The sequence below is a fragment of the Anolis sagrei genome, chromosome 1 (genome assembly GCF_037176765.1).
Source record: "Anolis sagrei isolate rAnoSag1 chromosome 1, rAnoSag1.mat, whole genome shotgun sequence".
Classification (NCBI taxonomy): Eukaryota; Metazoa; Chordata; class Lepidosauria; order Squamata; family Dactyloidae; genus Anolis; species Anolis sagrei.
In genome coordinates, this window is record NC_090021.1 from 130,789,862 (window position 1) to 130,804,748 (window position 14,887).

Genomic DNA, 14,887 nt, shown 5'->3' on the forward strand with positions numbered 1-14,887 from the left:
GAAGAAGAGGAAGAAAAAGAAGAGGAGGAGAAAGAAAAAGGAGAAGAGGAGGAAGAAGAGGAGGAGGAAGAAGAGAAAGGAGAAGAGGAAGAAGAAAAAGAAGGAAGAAGAGGAGGAAGAAAAAGAAGAGGATGAGAAAAAGAAGGAAGAGGAGGAAGAAAAAGAAGAGGATGAGAAAGGAAGAGGAGGAAGAAGAAAAAGGAGAAGAGGAAGAAGAAAAAGAAGGAAGAAGAGGAAGAAGAAAAAGGAAGAGGAGGAAGAAAATGCAAAATAAGGAGGAAGAAGAAAAAGAAGGAGGAGGAAGTAGAGGAAGAAAAAGAAGAGACGGAGGAAAAGGAAAAAGGAGAAGAGGAAGAAGAAAAAGGAAAAGAAGGTGTAAGAGGAGGAAGAAAAGAATAGAAGGGAGAAGAAAAAGAAAGAAGAGGCGGAGAAGGAGGAAGAAGTGGAAGAAGAGGACGAGGAAGAGGAAAAGGAGAAGGAAGAAAAAGAAGAAAGAAAAAGAGCTGGAAACAAAAAAAAGAGGAAGACAAAAAAGGAAGAAGAAAAAGAAGGAAGAGAAGGGGAAAAACAAGAAGAGGAGAGGAGGAGAAAAAAGAAAAACAGAAGGAAGATGAAGAAAGAAGGAAGAGGAGGAGGAAGAAGAAATAAAATAGTACTATTGCTGTTATTATTATAATCATCCTCATCCTCATCTTTTGGCGTGCGGCAAAAAAGGGCAGCTTGCCAGCTGTAGAGGTGCGTGAATCCACACTGTGGAACTGAAACACTTTGATCCCACTTAGCTCAACGTTATGGAATCCTGGGAAGTGGTGTTTGGGGGAAGATCTGCCTCTTTCCCCGCCCTGGCGGTGCCTCTCCAAGGGGGGCACTCCCTTCTCCGCCTGTGGGAGTGCGCCTGGCCACGTGGCCCTCCTCCTCCTCCCGGGAAGGCGGGCCTCCCTTGCAAGCCTCCCCCGGCTGCTGGCTGCTCCTTCGGCGGCGTCTTCTTGGCCCCGGAGCCGCGATGGGCTCGCTGCTGCTGGACGTAGCCAACTGGAGCACCTTCCTGGCCTGCCTGGTGCTCAAGCTGCCCCAGGGCCTGGCCCTCCTCGCCGCCAAGTCCGCCCGGGGAGTCAGCCTCGAGAGCCTCCTCCTCGAGCTGGCCGGGTAAGGAAGCAGGCACTCCCAGGGTCCCACAGCAGCACTCAAGTCAGCCTGCAGCATGGATGAGCTCCCTCTGTCAGCTCCAGCTTCCCATGTGGAGATATGAGAGAAGCCTCTCATAAGGATGGTCAAAACATCAAAACATCTTGGCGTCCCCTGGGATAGGCAACGTCCTTGGAGACGGCCAATTCTCTCACACCAGAAACGACTTGCAGTTTCTCAAGTTGCTCCTGACATGAACAAAAATCCTCTGAGGGTGCCTGCCATAGATGCAGGCCAAACGTCAGGAGAGAATACTTCTAGAATATGACCACAAAGCCCGAAAAATCTACAGCAACTTACTATAGGTTTGTTCATAAGCTGAATTTGTGTGTAAGTCAAAACAGGTACATTTTAAAAGTGTAACTCCAGCTATATATCCATATGAGGGTTTTTTCCATATTAGGAGCACCTTGAGAAACTGCAAGTCGTTTCTGGTGTGAGAGAATTGGCCGCCTACAAGGATGTTGCCCAGGGGACATCCAGGTGTTTGATGTTTGACTATCCTTGTGGGAGGCTTCTCTCATGTCCCCACATGGGGAGCTGGAGCTGACAGAGGGAGCTCAACCTGCTCTCCCCGGATTCGAACCGCTGACAGACCTTCCAGCACTGCCAGTTTAACCCATTGTGCCAGCAGGGGCTCCTATCCATATGAGGTAAGATCCCCTGAAGAGGGGCACAGACAGCACAACAAGGGGTGTTAACCCTTTCCTAGGCTGTCCAAGCTTATCAATACGTATATGTGTATGTATGTGTCACACACACACACACACACATATATACACACACAGCAGTGTCGCAGCAGGTTGAACCGCTGAGCTGCTGAACTTGCTGACCTGTTAGGAATTGTAGGAGTTGAAGCCCAAAACACTGGAGGACCCAAGTTTGCCCATGCCTGTTCTATAGAAGCATGGGGATTGTAGTTTTGCAAGGTCTTTAGCTTTCTCTGCCCAAGAGTGCTGGTGCCTCACAACACTACAGCTCCATAGCATTGAACTTAGTCTGTTAAAGTATTGTCAGAGTGTTGTCTTCTCTCCCAAAGAGTACTTGTCTCTCACAAAACTACAACTCCCATGACTCCATGGAAGTCAAAGTGGTGTTATCAAACAATTCTGCAATGTAGATGCACCCTGGAAAAGCTTATTCTACCAATTTTCTCTGTATATCTCAGAAAGTGCTGCAAGAACCCTTCACACAGGGTTGCTATGAGTTTTCTGGGCTGTGTGGCCATGTTCCAGAAGCATTCTCTCCTGACATTTCACCCACATCTATGGCAGGGATCCTCAGAGGTCGAGAGGTCTCTTGGAAACTAGGAAAATTGGGATTATATATCTGTGAATGTTTAGGGTGAGAGAAAGAACTCATGTCTGCTTGAGGCAAGTGGGAATGTTGCTATTGCCCATCTTGTTTAGCATTGAATAGCCTTGCAACTGCAAAGCCTGACTCCTTCCTGCCTGGGGGAATCATTTGTTGGGAGGTGTTAACTGGCCCTGATTATTTCTTGTCTGGAATTCCTCTGCTTTTGGGGTGTTGCTCTTTATTTACTGTTCTGATTTTAAAGTAATTTTTTTAATACTGGTAGCCAGATTTTGTTTACTTTCATGGTTTCCTCCTTTCTGTTGACATTGTCCACATGATTTCAATGGCTCCTCTGTGTACTCTGAAATAATGGTTGTGAGAGTGGTCCAGCATTTCTGTGTTTTCAAATAATATGTTGTGTCCAGGTTGGTTCATCTGTTGCTCTGCTATGGTTGACTTCTCTGACTTCCCTTCACACATTTTCTCTCTCCAGTGTATTACAAAGCAGATAGCAACTCTCTAAATTTTCTTTCCTTTTACTGTCCCTCTCAGGCTTGTGGTTCTCCAGGTTTATGCCTTTACCGTCACTCCCACAATCCCCCCCACCATTGGCTGGGCTAGCTTGGAATGATGGGAGTTGTACTTCCTCAAAAGAAACTTCTGGAGAAGTACGAGTTGTCCCTCCTGCATCAGCGTCAGAGTGAAAACTGGCAAGGAGGCAGAGCTTGCGTTTGTTTTTTTCCCTTTCCTGCCCACTCATGAATCACTTTTGGTGGAACAAGTGTGCAATATAACTAAGCAGACTGCAAAATAACTTGACATCATGGCACACAGATGTGACTGTATACTGTATTTTGGTTTTTAAAAATGGCTTATTTTATGATGTAGTGCAGCAGGTTAAACTGCTGATCCTCTGAAGATGCCAGCCACAGATGCAGGCAAAACATCAGGAGAGAATGCTGCTAGAATACAGCCGTATAGCATGGAAACCAAACAACATCCCTGCAAAACCTTAGAGTGGCCATAAATTGGAAGTGACTTGAAGTCACAGAACCTCAAAAGGAAGCCGACAAAAGGGATGGGAACAAAACTCACCCAATATTTTTTTGTATTGTTTTTAACTTGAGGTGATCCACCTTCGATCCCATGGTGGAAAAAAGGTGGGCTATTCAGAAATGACCATATATACTTGAGTATAAGCTGACCCGAATATAAGCCAAGGCACTTGATTTTACCACAAAAAACTGGGAAAACTTATTGACTCGAGTATAAGCAGAGGATGGGAAATGGAGCGGCTACGGGTCAGTTTCAAAATAAAAAATAGATACCAATAAAATTACATTAATTGAAGCATCAGTAGGTTGACCGTTTATTAATATTTACATCAAACTGTCCAACTTTGATTAAACCATTATTCTAACCTTCTTTCCAATAATAATATAGTAAAATAATAAATGTAATAATAATAAAAATAATACAGCTAACCTATAAATGTAATAATAGTAATAATAATAATAATAATAATAATAATAATAATAATAATAATAGAGTAAAATAATAAATAACATTGACAGTCCTAGACGCTTGGGAAGTGTTCGACTTGTGATTTTGTGATACGAAATCCAGCATATAGATCTTGTTTACTGTGACATACTGTGCTTTTGTGTTAATAATAATAATAATAATAGAGTAAAATAATAAATAACATTGACTCGAGTATAAGCCAAGGGGAGCTTTTTCAGTCTAAAAAAGGGGCTGAAAAACTTGGCTTATACTCGAGTATATACAGTAATATAAGGAAAGAAAATCGGCTTGTATCTCCCCTTCCTTTCTCACTTTTCTGCCTCTGACATCCACAGGTTGAATGTGGATATCTGCAAAGGAAAGGCTCACATTCCTTGATGTTTAATGTTAATTGGAAAGGGTTGGTGGAGAAAACTGACGAAAGTTTTTTGCACCTAGGCAAGCTCATGTCAAACTTTTTACTCTGGAGAAATCCTTGAAATACTTAGTTTTCCGGTTCCAGGGATTCCATAAAATGTACAGCTCAGAAAAGCTGTTCAGCAAATCCTAGAGTCATAGCAAATGCTGGTTGAGAAACTCTGACCTAGACTTTGCTGCTCATGTTCTCACTGAACATGGATGTTGGCAATAGAAAGATTGTGAGAAACAGGCCTATGTATTGTCGAAGGCTTTCATGGCCAAAATCACTGGGTTATTGTGAGTTTTCCAGGCTATATGGTCATGTTCCAGGAGCATTCTCTCCTGATGTCTCGCCTGCATCTATGGCAATCATCCTCAGAGGTTGTTTCCAACAGACCTCACAATCTCTGAGGATATACTGCGATAGATGCAGGTGAAACGTCAGGAGAGAATGCTTCTAGAACATGGCCATATAGCCCAAAAGACCTACAACAACCCAGTAGGCAGGCCTGTTTCTTATTAATTTGAATATTGCATGTTGCTGTGCAAGTTTCCAGAACTGCAGCTTCAGAAATGATTAATTTTCGACAAAGTTTAACAACTTGACTAGTTGTTGTGTAACTGAAGAATTCCTCGTGGAGTAGCTGCCCAATTCTTGTTCAGCAAGTCTGGCTCCTCCGTTTATTTAACAATTTAAATACTGTTTCTGACTTTCAGTGCTCAAACTATTGCACCATGTGAGATATAACTAGTGAAAGTCAGGGCCTTGTGTGAATAGAAGTGTTGTTGTGTCCCATTGGATAGATTTTGTAGTGAGATGTTCTGTGCAACACAATCTCAAGAACTAGATTTTTCTTCTTCTCTTTTTCTCAAGAAAAAGACAATATATCCTCCTGGTTAAATTGCTGAGCTGCTGAACTTGCTGACCAAAAGGTTGGAGGTTCGAATTTGGGGAATGGGGTGAGCTCCCGCTGTTAGCCCCAGCTTCTGCCAACTTAGCAGTTCAAAAACATGCAAATGTGAGATCAATAAGTACCACTCCAATGAGATGGCAACAGCACTCCATGCAGTCATGCTGGCCACATGACCTTGAAGGCTTCTACGGACAACACCAGCTCTAGGGCTTAGAAATGGAGATGAGCACCACCCTCCAGGGTTGGATACAACTAGACCTTACCATTACCTTATATATGTTACTAGCTGTACCCGCCATGCATTGCTGTGACCAACCGTACCTCCCTCTTTCTCACCTTCTTTCTTTCTTTCCTGCCCTCCCTCCCTCCCTCTTTCCTTCCTTCCCTCTTTTTCTTTCCCTTCTTTCTTTCTTTCTTCTCTACCTGTTTCTTTTCTCTCTTCCTTTGCTCTTTGGTTCCATCCTTCCTTGTCTTTTTCCTTCCTTCCCTCCCTCTTTCTCTCTTTCATTCCTTCTCTCCTTTCTTCCTGCTCTACCTTTCTTTCTTTCCTTCTCTCCTTCTTTCCCTCTTTCTCTTCCTCCTTCTCTCCTTCCTTCCCCCTTTCTGTGTATGTGTTTTGTGTGTGCATATATTTGTGGATATGTGTGTTTGTGTACATATGTGGTTTTGCGCATGCGTTGTAATGTATTTTTTGTTTTGTTTTTTTGACTTTTTAAGTCTCTTCTGCTATGTTTTTCAGTGTTTTTATGAGTGATAGTCACTTGCTGGCCTGATAGGTGTATTGTGTCCAAATTTTGTGTCCAGTGGTTTTTGAGTTATATTAATCCCACAAACGAACATTACATTTTTATTTATATAGATTATGTTATTAACTGTGTTCTAGCTAGTAAATTTTGTTGTATGCTCTGGTCCCTGTGTAAGACGTCCCGAGTCCCTTTGGGGAGATGGTGGCAGGGTATAAAAATAGTTATTATTATTGCTATTATTATTATTTCTGTAGCATTGAGCCATGGCAGTTAAAGTGATGTCAAACTGCATTATTATTATTATTATTATTATTATTATAATATTTATTTATACTCTGCTTTATTTCCCCAATGGGAACTGAAAGCAGCTTGACATAAAAGCATTAGTATGCAATTTAAACTATACAAACATACAAACATTAAAACAATTAAACAGAAACAGCACTAAAAATTCACAATTAAAATCCATCAAAAACATACTCAAATTTAAAAGCCACAGCACAATGTAGATGCACCCTTGGCCGTCTGATGTCCAAATAGATTGCATGTTCCCATTAAAATGTGCTTAAGATAGTGACTGAAGCTACACCTTTCCTTTCAGCTTCCTTGTATGCCTGCGGTACATGAGTTACTACAGCCATCCTCTGCCAACGTATGTGGAGTATCCCATCATCATTGTGCAAGGTAGTATATGGATTCCCCTACTTCATTATTGCCTCACCCTTTGTATTTCTGCCATGTAATTGTTTTTCTTTGTTTATTTCAGATATCATTCTTTTGCTCTTTGTTCTGCATTACAATGGCAAACTGAAGCATGCTTTGCCTTACACAGCCATGTATCCTTATTTCTCAGTTTCTATATTCTCATTAACAGTTTGGCCCTCCGTATAATTGGGTTCTGCATTCATGTATTCAACCATAAAATATTAAGGAGGAAAAATCCAAAAAGCAAACCTTAATTTTGTCATTTTACTACATCATTGTATATAATGGGAATTGATCTTCCATGGATTTTGATATCCGGTGTAGGTTCTGAAACCAATATAAGCCTATAGCAAGAGTCCATTTTGTACAGCTGTACTGGACATTTCTTGTGCTTTTCACCTTCTGGAATTACTGTATATACTTTAGTATAGGCCGACCCAAATATCAGCCAAGGCACCTAATTTTTCCACAAAAAACTGTGAAAACTCGAGTATAAGCCGATGCAGCAGCTACTGGTAAATTTCAAAATAAAGTGCAAACACATATTCTACCTGAAGAAAAAGGAATAATTTGGGTATTCATTCAAATAACAATGGAACCAAATGCTTTTTTTAGTACAGTAGAGTCTCGCTTATCAAACATAAGCGTGCCGGCAGAACATTGGATAAGCGAAAATGTTGGCTAATGAGGAGGAATTAAGGAAAAGCCCATTAAACGTCACATTACGTTATGATTTTACAAATTAAGCACCCAAACATCATGTTTTACAACAAATAGACAGAAAAAGCAGTTCAATACACTGTAACATTATGTAGTAATTACTGAATTAGCACCAAAACATCACAATGTATTGAAACAGCTGTGGATCCGGATGGGAGGTAGACTGTGTTGGATAATACAGAATGTTAGATGAGCAAAGGTTAGATAATCAAGACTCTGCTGCATAACTGTCTAAGCTCTGTGCATTTCAGTCATGTTTTTAATATAATACTACTAATAATAAAACTTTATTTATACTCTGCCACCATCTCCCCAAGGGGACTTGTGGCAGCTTACATAAGGCCAAGCCCACAATACAATACATCAATATACAATAGAACACAGCAATAAAATAAAATAAAAATACAAAACAGTACATTATAAATAATACATCAATAATATAAAATCGCAACATTTAAGTTAGTTTCCAACTGAGATACATGATTTATAATGGGAGCTGGCTAGGCAGGGCTATCCTTGTTATTTCGGTGGAGATATAGAAGCATTTGATACTATCCACCAAGGGTCCATCTGCATTGCCTTGCAAAGATTTAAGTTTTTTCATAGGTTTCTGGTTTAGGGATAGGCAACTGTGGAAAGGTGGCATCCAAGGATCACACCAACACAGCCGAACTGAATGGCACGTCATTCAGGATTTCTTTTTTGGCCAAGATGCATATGTGTATTCAAACCAACGTGGGGCTATCCGCTGGTAGAATCATGTTCTCCAATAATTATAAGTTGAGTCTGCCTCCTAAATTTGCCATTTTGAAACAAAAAATGAAGGCCTGGTGATTTGAGGGGGTCTTTGAGAGCTGCAAAATGAGGTCCCATCAGTTGCATTTCTCCAAGTGTGCAGTTTTGGGATATGAGATTCTCAAAAGGTTGGTATTTACATGGCTCCTTTTAAAACTTTCCATGGTACACTCACATAGCACAGGCTTTCAGGTGCCTTGCTTATGCTGAAATATGATTACCGCATTGCCCTTTGTCTGTGGTTGCTTCTGAAACTCAGCTGCAGGCCTGCAAACGGGTGGGCTTTTCATATCATGTGACTACTTTGTGACCTTAATCATGTTGGCTGCCCATTAACTTCTGAGCCTGGTTCAAAATGTTGATAGTTATCTTTAAAGCCCTAAATAGCTTAGGACCAGGCCATCTAATAAATCCTCTCTGTCTGTATCATCTTTTCCAAACTGTGAGGTCATCTGTGGATGAACTTTTAAATGTCAGGACTGCATCTTACGTGTTTAGCTGGAACAACAAGGTTCCCTCCATCATCTGTTGACAATGTAGAGATCTGCATTGTTCCTTTTTAACAGTATAATATTACCCATTTATGATTTCTTGAAGTAATTTAGGCAGGCTTTTGCTGTCAGGTTGGATAAATTTGTTTATTTATTTACAGTATTTATATTCCGCCCTTCTCACCCTGCAGGGGACACAGGGCGGATTACAATGTACATATACATGGCAAACATTCAATGCCATAGACACACAACATATATAGACAGACACAAAGAGTCTATTTCACATTCCAGCTTTTTGATGAGGGTATTCTGGCCACCAGGGGAGCTGTCGCTTCACCGTCCATTTGTGACACTTTCTCATTCTTTGCATGCTTGCTGGAGATTTTTATGGCATCATAAATTAGCCTCCCCGCATAAGCCGTACCTAAATTTCCTACTTGACAGATGCAACTGTCTTTCGGGCTACATAGGTCGACAGCAAGCTACACAAATTGGTCAGAAGCTGACTCCGACCTGGGCTGGCTTCGAACTCATGACCTTTTGGTCAGTAGTGATCTTAATATAGCAGACTCCCATCCAGTTGTGCCACAGTCCCGGTGGTATGTTTCCTCCACTTCTTGAAAAGAGTTTAACTTGTAGTGATTTCATTGGTTGCTTTTGTTGTACTGATTCTCAACCTGTGGTTCTCAACCTGTGTCTCCAGGTGTTTTGGCCTACAACTCCCATAAATCCCAGCCAGTTTACCAGTGTTAGGATTTATGGGAGTTGAAGGCCAAAACATCTGTGAACCCACAGGTTGAGAACCACTGCTTTAGTAATTTATTTTCCTTAATCACGCCATTCTCAAATCGCTTTAGCAGTCTGACTTTCAAGTGAGAAAGGTGGGATGTAAATAACATTCATAAATAATAATCACATAGTTTAAGATTACCAAGTGTCCATCTAATGACCAACATGGTTGTGCAACTTAACCCTCATGAGTAGATTTGCATCAGGGTGGTACATGCTAACTCTGCAGAAATGGATACTGGATCTGGCTATGGTAAGTATTTGAAGGACTCTGTCTCTCTGTATAATGGCTCTCATTTCGTGATTCTGGTTTTGGAGAGAAGGTCCCATTCCGTGTGTGTTGGGGGAGATTATTGATCTTAAAAGTTGGAATGTGGTTGTTCCAGTTTCATCCATTATTCTTCACTTACCTTAAAAGCACATTGCAATGTAGTGTTGGAGAATATCTGTTGAAACCTGTGTTCCTCTGACTTGGGGATGTGGAACAAGTAGTTGTACGGGTGCAGCGTCAGTCATTTCTCATCATTGGCTGGGGTTGATGAGGACTGCAGTCTAACAACACCTATTGGAAACATGTTTACCATCCCTACTCTAAATTCTATATATCAGCTAGATAGATGCTATAATATGGGCTTTCTTAACCTGTTTGCTCTGTGTGTCAAGCAAAGAAAAAAAGAAGAGATAGGCCCTTCATGTTGAAGGCTAAAACATCTGGGGACTCAGGTTGAGACCCACTGATCTACATTGTTATTACTACTGCATTTCATTTGGTCCGCATGGTTTGGACGGGACAGCCCCTGCTTTGGTAAGTCTCCTTGGTTGTAAGTGTCCTCTCTCTCTCTCTCTCTTTCTTTCTTTTTCTTTCTTGGGATAAAACCATCCTGTCCTATTCTGCTTTGTATTAGTTGCCCATCACATCCAGGGCCACCTATTCTGACTGTAGGAAGTCTCTAGGGCTCAAGTAAACATTTCTTTCAGGGCTAGTGCTGGTGATCTTTTCCAGTGTCAGAGTCAGGGATACAGTTTGGTATCTTGCATCTGACATGGAAAATACATGCTCCGATGCCTGCTCTTTGTTTAACAGCTACACGGTTTTCTCTGGTTTTCTTTGCAGAACCTGAGCACTCTGATCAGTGCAGCAAGTAAATTGGTGCAGCTCCGATGTCTCTGGGAGACTAAGGATTCTGGGCAAGTGAGTGCCACCACTTGGGGCTTGGCCATCTACACCTGTGCAAGTAAGCAGTCTCTCAAATTCCTCTTTCTATCTTAATCACAAAATAGTATTAAAGACTAAACTTTGATGAAATACAGACTCTTGGATGCTGCTTGTGGCACGGTCTGTAAGACGTTGCTCATTAAGAAGCGCATCCCAATTTTTAAAAACGTAATACTTGAAGACAGCCATTTTATCCACAGGTAGTGCTGCGTTTTATGAATTTTGAATGTCATTAAGTGATGTTTTATGTGTAAATCTTTGTAGTCATCACTTTCCATGCTTTTGTACTGTGTATGTTATGTGTGCGGCACTTTGGAGTACTTTTGTAAGCCACCCTGAGTCCCTTCGGAAAGATGGTGGTGGGATATATGTAAAGTTTATTATTAAGTGATCAAAGTACAACCCTACAGCTGCTTGTCAAAACATGGCCCCAGACTGACCACAACTGCTCACTTCTGATTTCAATCAAAATGTATAGAACTGCATAACCTTGATCTTTATTAGAGCTTTTTTTTTTTGAGGGTACATCTGTAGGGTTGTTAATCGTCAGCATGTCGTATATTTAAAATAGGGTTATTTGGGGTAGGTGGTGAAAGGGGGAGAGCTAAGGATGTGGGGAGGGAGGCTAAATATGGAATACGAGGGGAAGGGGGGAGAGGAGTGAATTGTGACTGGGTATTTGGGATTGAGTGCAAGAAGGTTAGTAATTCAATTAATGATTTTCCTCCATATAACAATGTTAGTAGTGATTGGTTCATCAGAGTCTTCCTCTCTTTGGCCAGTGAACTACTTGATGTTGAAGTAATTTTGGATTGGGGACCAGTCAGTTTTGGCTGAGTATATTCTGTTTGGTTTTCAAATATTGAGTTAATCTGTCCATGTTCATAATACCTTGCAGTCTTCTGTATGTTCCCAGGAGCATGCAAACCCAAAAATGCATCATTAGATGCCATCTGTGTACAGAACACATGCATTTTAAGGAGTACAACAAATCCCTATCTCAAAAATAAAATTAAAATAGACAGAAAACAATTTACATTGGTTATAGGATTGGATACAAAAACATTCCTAAATAGTTCAATACATTTTGCATCAAGGATAATTTCTATAAGCCATTTAAGCCCCTGTCTCTTCCAGATTTGGTCCAGGGTCCAATGCAGTCATTCTGATTTTAGGCTCATTTGTTTTAGACCCAGTCCAGAACTGAAATCAAATCATAGGTCTTCTCATGGACTTGCAGTAGAAGATAAAATAGCTACAACATTTTTCCCATGCTAGACAGTACTTTTATGGAGACCTGCTTGCAATTAAAGCAGAGGACAATTCTACTAAATTGCAGATAGATAGTTCATGATGGAGTTTCCTTGAATGCTGCTTTGAAAAGGCACAGTTTGAAAAAAACTATAGATGGCTCAGTGCTCAGTTATGCCTATTTAGACTGCTTTTATTTTGACACAAACCCACTAATCCTGGAATATGTTTGCAACACCTTTAGGGCCTTCTTAAGGTTTGGAACTGACGATCTGCACTAGGCAGCCAGTTAAAGAGTAAACATTTAGGATTCGTTTCATTTCTGGACTAAAAGGAGTGTGAACAGGCTGGATATCAAAGCAGTGAGCAGCTCAGGGCAGGTGCTTCTCAAAGTTGGCAAATGGGTACACAGCAGCAAATGGGTAGATAAGGGGGATACAGACTTAGGGAATCTAAAGATGGATCAACCTGAATCTTTAAAGTATGCTAATCCTTTCTCTCTCAATTACAGCAAGAATATATACAACTTTGGTGACAACAAACGATGCCACAGGTAATGCTATATTACCAAGTGATTTTGTGTGTGCACATGTATATGTGTGAATTTAAAACCAGAAGTTGAAATTATTGCAGAGTCTGTGGCTAAATACTCTGGTAGTTAGTCCAAAAGCCAATATTGTAGTAGCCAGTTTTATGGTGCTAGCATATGTAATGTAATTGACATTTATATTTAAAGAGAAAACAACAGGACAGGGGTGGGGATGGTGTAGTCCAAATAGGACTAGAGCTGTAAGAAATCTGAGCAATCATTTTATTATTACTAATGAAATAGTAATAATTATTAAAAAATAGTAATTTATTATTACTAATGCCTGGAAAACTGCCTGGAAATACTTGCTGAAGTTGTTGGTATTTTATTATTGCTAATTAATACTGCCTGGAAAACTGCATGGAAATGCATTTTCCAATGCATGCTGTCGATAGGTTTTGAAATTGAATGCACTTTGCACAGTAGTGTTCACCACAATATATTCACCTCATCCTTAAACTAACATATACCATATTAACTGAATGTCAGTCTTGGGATTACCAGTCCAGCAAGATAAACCTGCTTCTCTGGGCTCTTCCACATAGCTATATGACCTAGAATATTAAGGCAGAAAAATCCCACAATATCTGCTTTGAATTGGGTTATCTGAGTCCACACTGCCATATATTCCAGTTCAAAGCAGATAATGTGGGATTTCATTGAGCTGTGTGGAAGGGGCCTGTGTGCAATTGTTTCCTTTGCCTTCATCTTGTTTGATGAAGGCACTGGATAATATTAATCTTTAATATTTTATGAGGGTTGAATGAAAAGTAATGCCTCCACCTTCGTAACTCAAAAGATGGCAGTACTGGTATGTGGCAGGTACTGGCTTGTTCAGTAGACTCTCCTCTACAGTTCCATTTTGGCAGGAAGCCTTAGCATTGAATGGTTGTGTTGTTAAAGTGCGAAGTATGGAACCCTGCGCAGACGGTCGGTCAATGCGACCTAAGCATTCTTGACAGCAGAAGGTGTCACCCCAAAGGAGATTCATCAGAGAATGCAACCTGTTTATGGTGATTGTATTGATGTGAGTACTGTGCGTCGTTGGACGAGTAAGTTTAAAGATGTTGAGGTGGTAACATCTGACTTGTGTGACAAACAAAGAGTTGGACGTCCTGTGACAGCAACCACCGAGTTTCACAAGCAAAAGGTTGACAGATTGATTCAGGACGATTGTCATATCACTCAGAGAGAAATTTCAAGCATAATCAGCATTTCACAAGAACGTGTGGGTCACATTATTGCTTTGCTTGGCTATCAGAAGATCTGTGCATGATGGGTTGCGGAAACAGTGTCGACTTCCTCCATAACGGCTTCAGAAAACTTGTTCATTGTTGGCAGAAATGTATCCCAATTGTCTGGTGATTATGTGAGAAAGTGAATAGTGGTAGTTAAAGAGCACATTCTAAGAATGGTATTGTCGAAGGCTTTCATGGCTAGAATCACTGGGTTGTTTTAAGTTTTTTTGGGCTATATGGCTATGTTCTAGAAGCATTCTCTCCTGATGTTTCGCCTGCATATATGGCAAGCATCCTCCGAGGTTGTGAGGACCTCACAACCTCAGAGGATGCTTGCCAAAGATGCAGGTGAAACGCCAGGAAGAATGCTTCTAGAACATGGCCATATAGCCCGAAAACCTACAACAACCCACATCTAAGGATTATTTCTGCGTTTGATTTAGTAAAATATTCCCATCTGAACGCAAAGAAACGAAGGTGGAGGCATTACTTTTCATTCAACCCTCGTATATCTCTGAGCACAGAGAGATAGTGTGGCCTAGTGATTTGACTGCTAGACCTAGACTCTAAGGCCCTTTCTGCACTGTCATCTAATCCAGTTCAAAGCAGATAATCTGGATTTTATATGAGAGTGTAGAAGAGGCCTAAGACAGTAAGGTTTGAATCCCAGTTCAGCCCTTAAAATGCATGGCGTGGCCTTGGGCAAATCACAGCCTCAGAGGAAGGCAATGGCAAATCTGAATAAACCTTGCCAGTAAAACTCTGTCAAGAGTGTTGGGGTTGGCTTAAAGGCACACAACAACACATCTCTAAGCATACTTTTACATTTTAACAAGACAGCTTACAATAAATCTTAAAAGGGGAAAAAAACTAACGAAACACTTTCTCTCTCCCAAAGTTCTTATCCGTTTCATAGTCATGTTGGCTCTGAATGTGTGGGTCTTGGCAACTGTGCTGTACTACCGGAAGGCAGCTAAGAAGATGGACTAAGATCACACTCTTCAGCCTCTTTTAACTAATGTGGAC

General features: G+C 40.9%; 1 protein-coding gene across 1 annotated transcript; it reads left to right on the plus strand.

The window, feature by feature from the left end:
* The first annotated feature begins 915 nt into the window (after positions 1 to 915).
* On the plus strand, positions 916 to 14,887 carry SLC66A3 (solute carrier family 66 member 3). Its single transcript, XM_067468610.1, has 7 exons — positions 916 to 1,146; positions 6,666 to 6,748; positions 6,831 to 6,900; positions 9,763 to 9,820; positions 10,682 to 10,802; positions 12,546 to 12,587; positions 14,760 to 14,887. The coding sequence occupies exons 1-7, from the start codon at positions 1,004 to 1,006 to the stop codon at positions 14,849 to 14,851; spliced, it is 609 nt and encodes a 202-aa protein (XP_067324711.1). The 5' UTR covers positions 916 to 1,003; the 3' UTR covers positions 14,852 to 14,887.

Bases quoted from the DNA above. Each gene is read 5' to 3' on its own strand.
- SLC66A3 (XM_067468610.1), top strand. From the start codon at position 1,004: ATGGGCTCGCTGCTGCTGGACGTAGCCAACTGGAGCACCTTCCTGGCC. The intron at 6,901-9,762 runs GTATCCTTATTT...CCTCATGAGTAG, and splicing joins GCTTTGCCTTACACAGCCAT to ATTTGCATCAGGGTGGTACA. The intron at 10,803-12,545 runs GTAAGCAGTCTC...TCTCAATTACAG, and splicing joins GGCCATCTACACCTGTGCAA to CAAGAATATATACAACTTTG.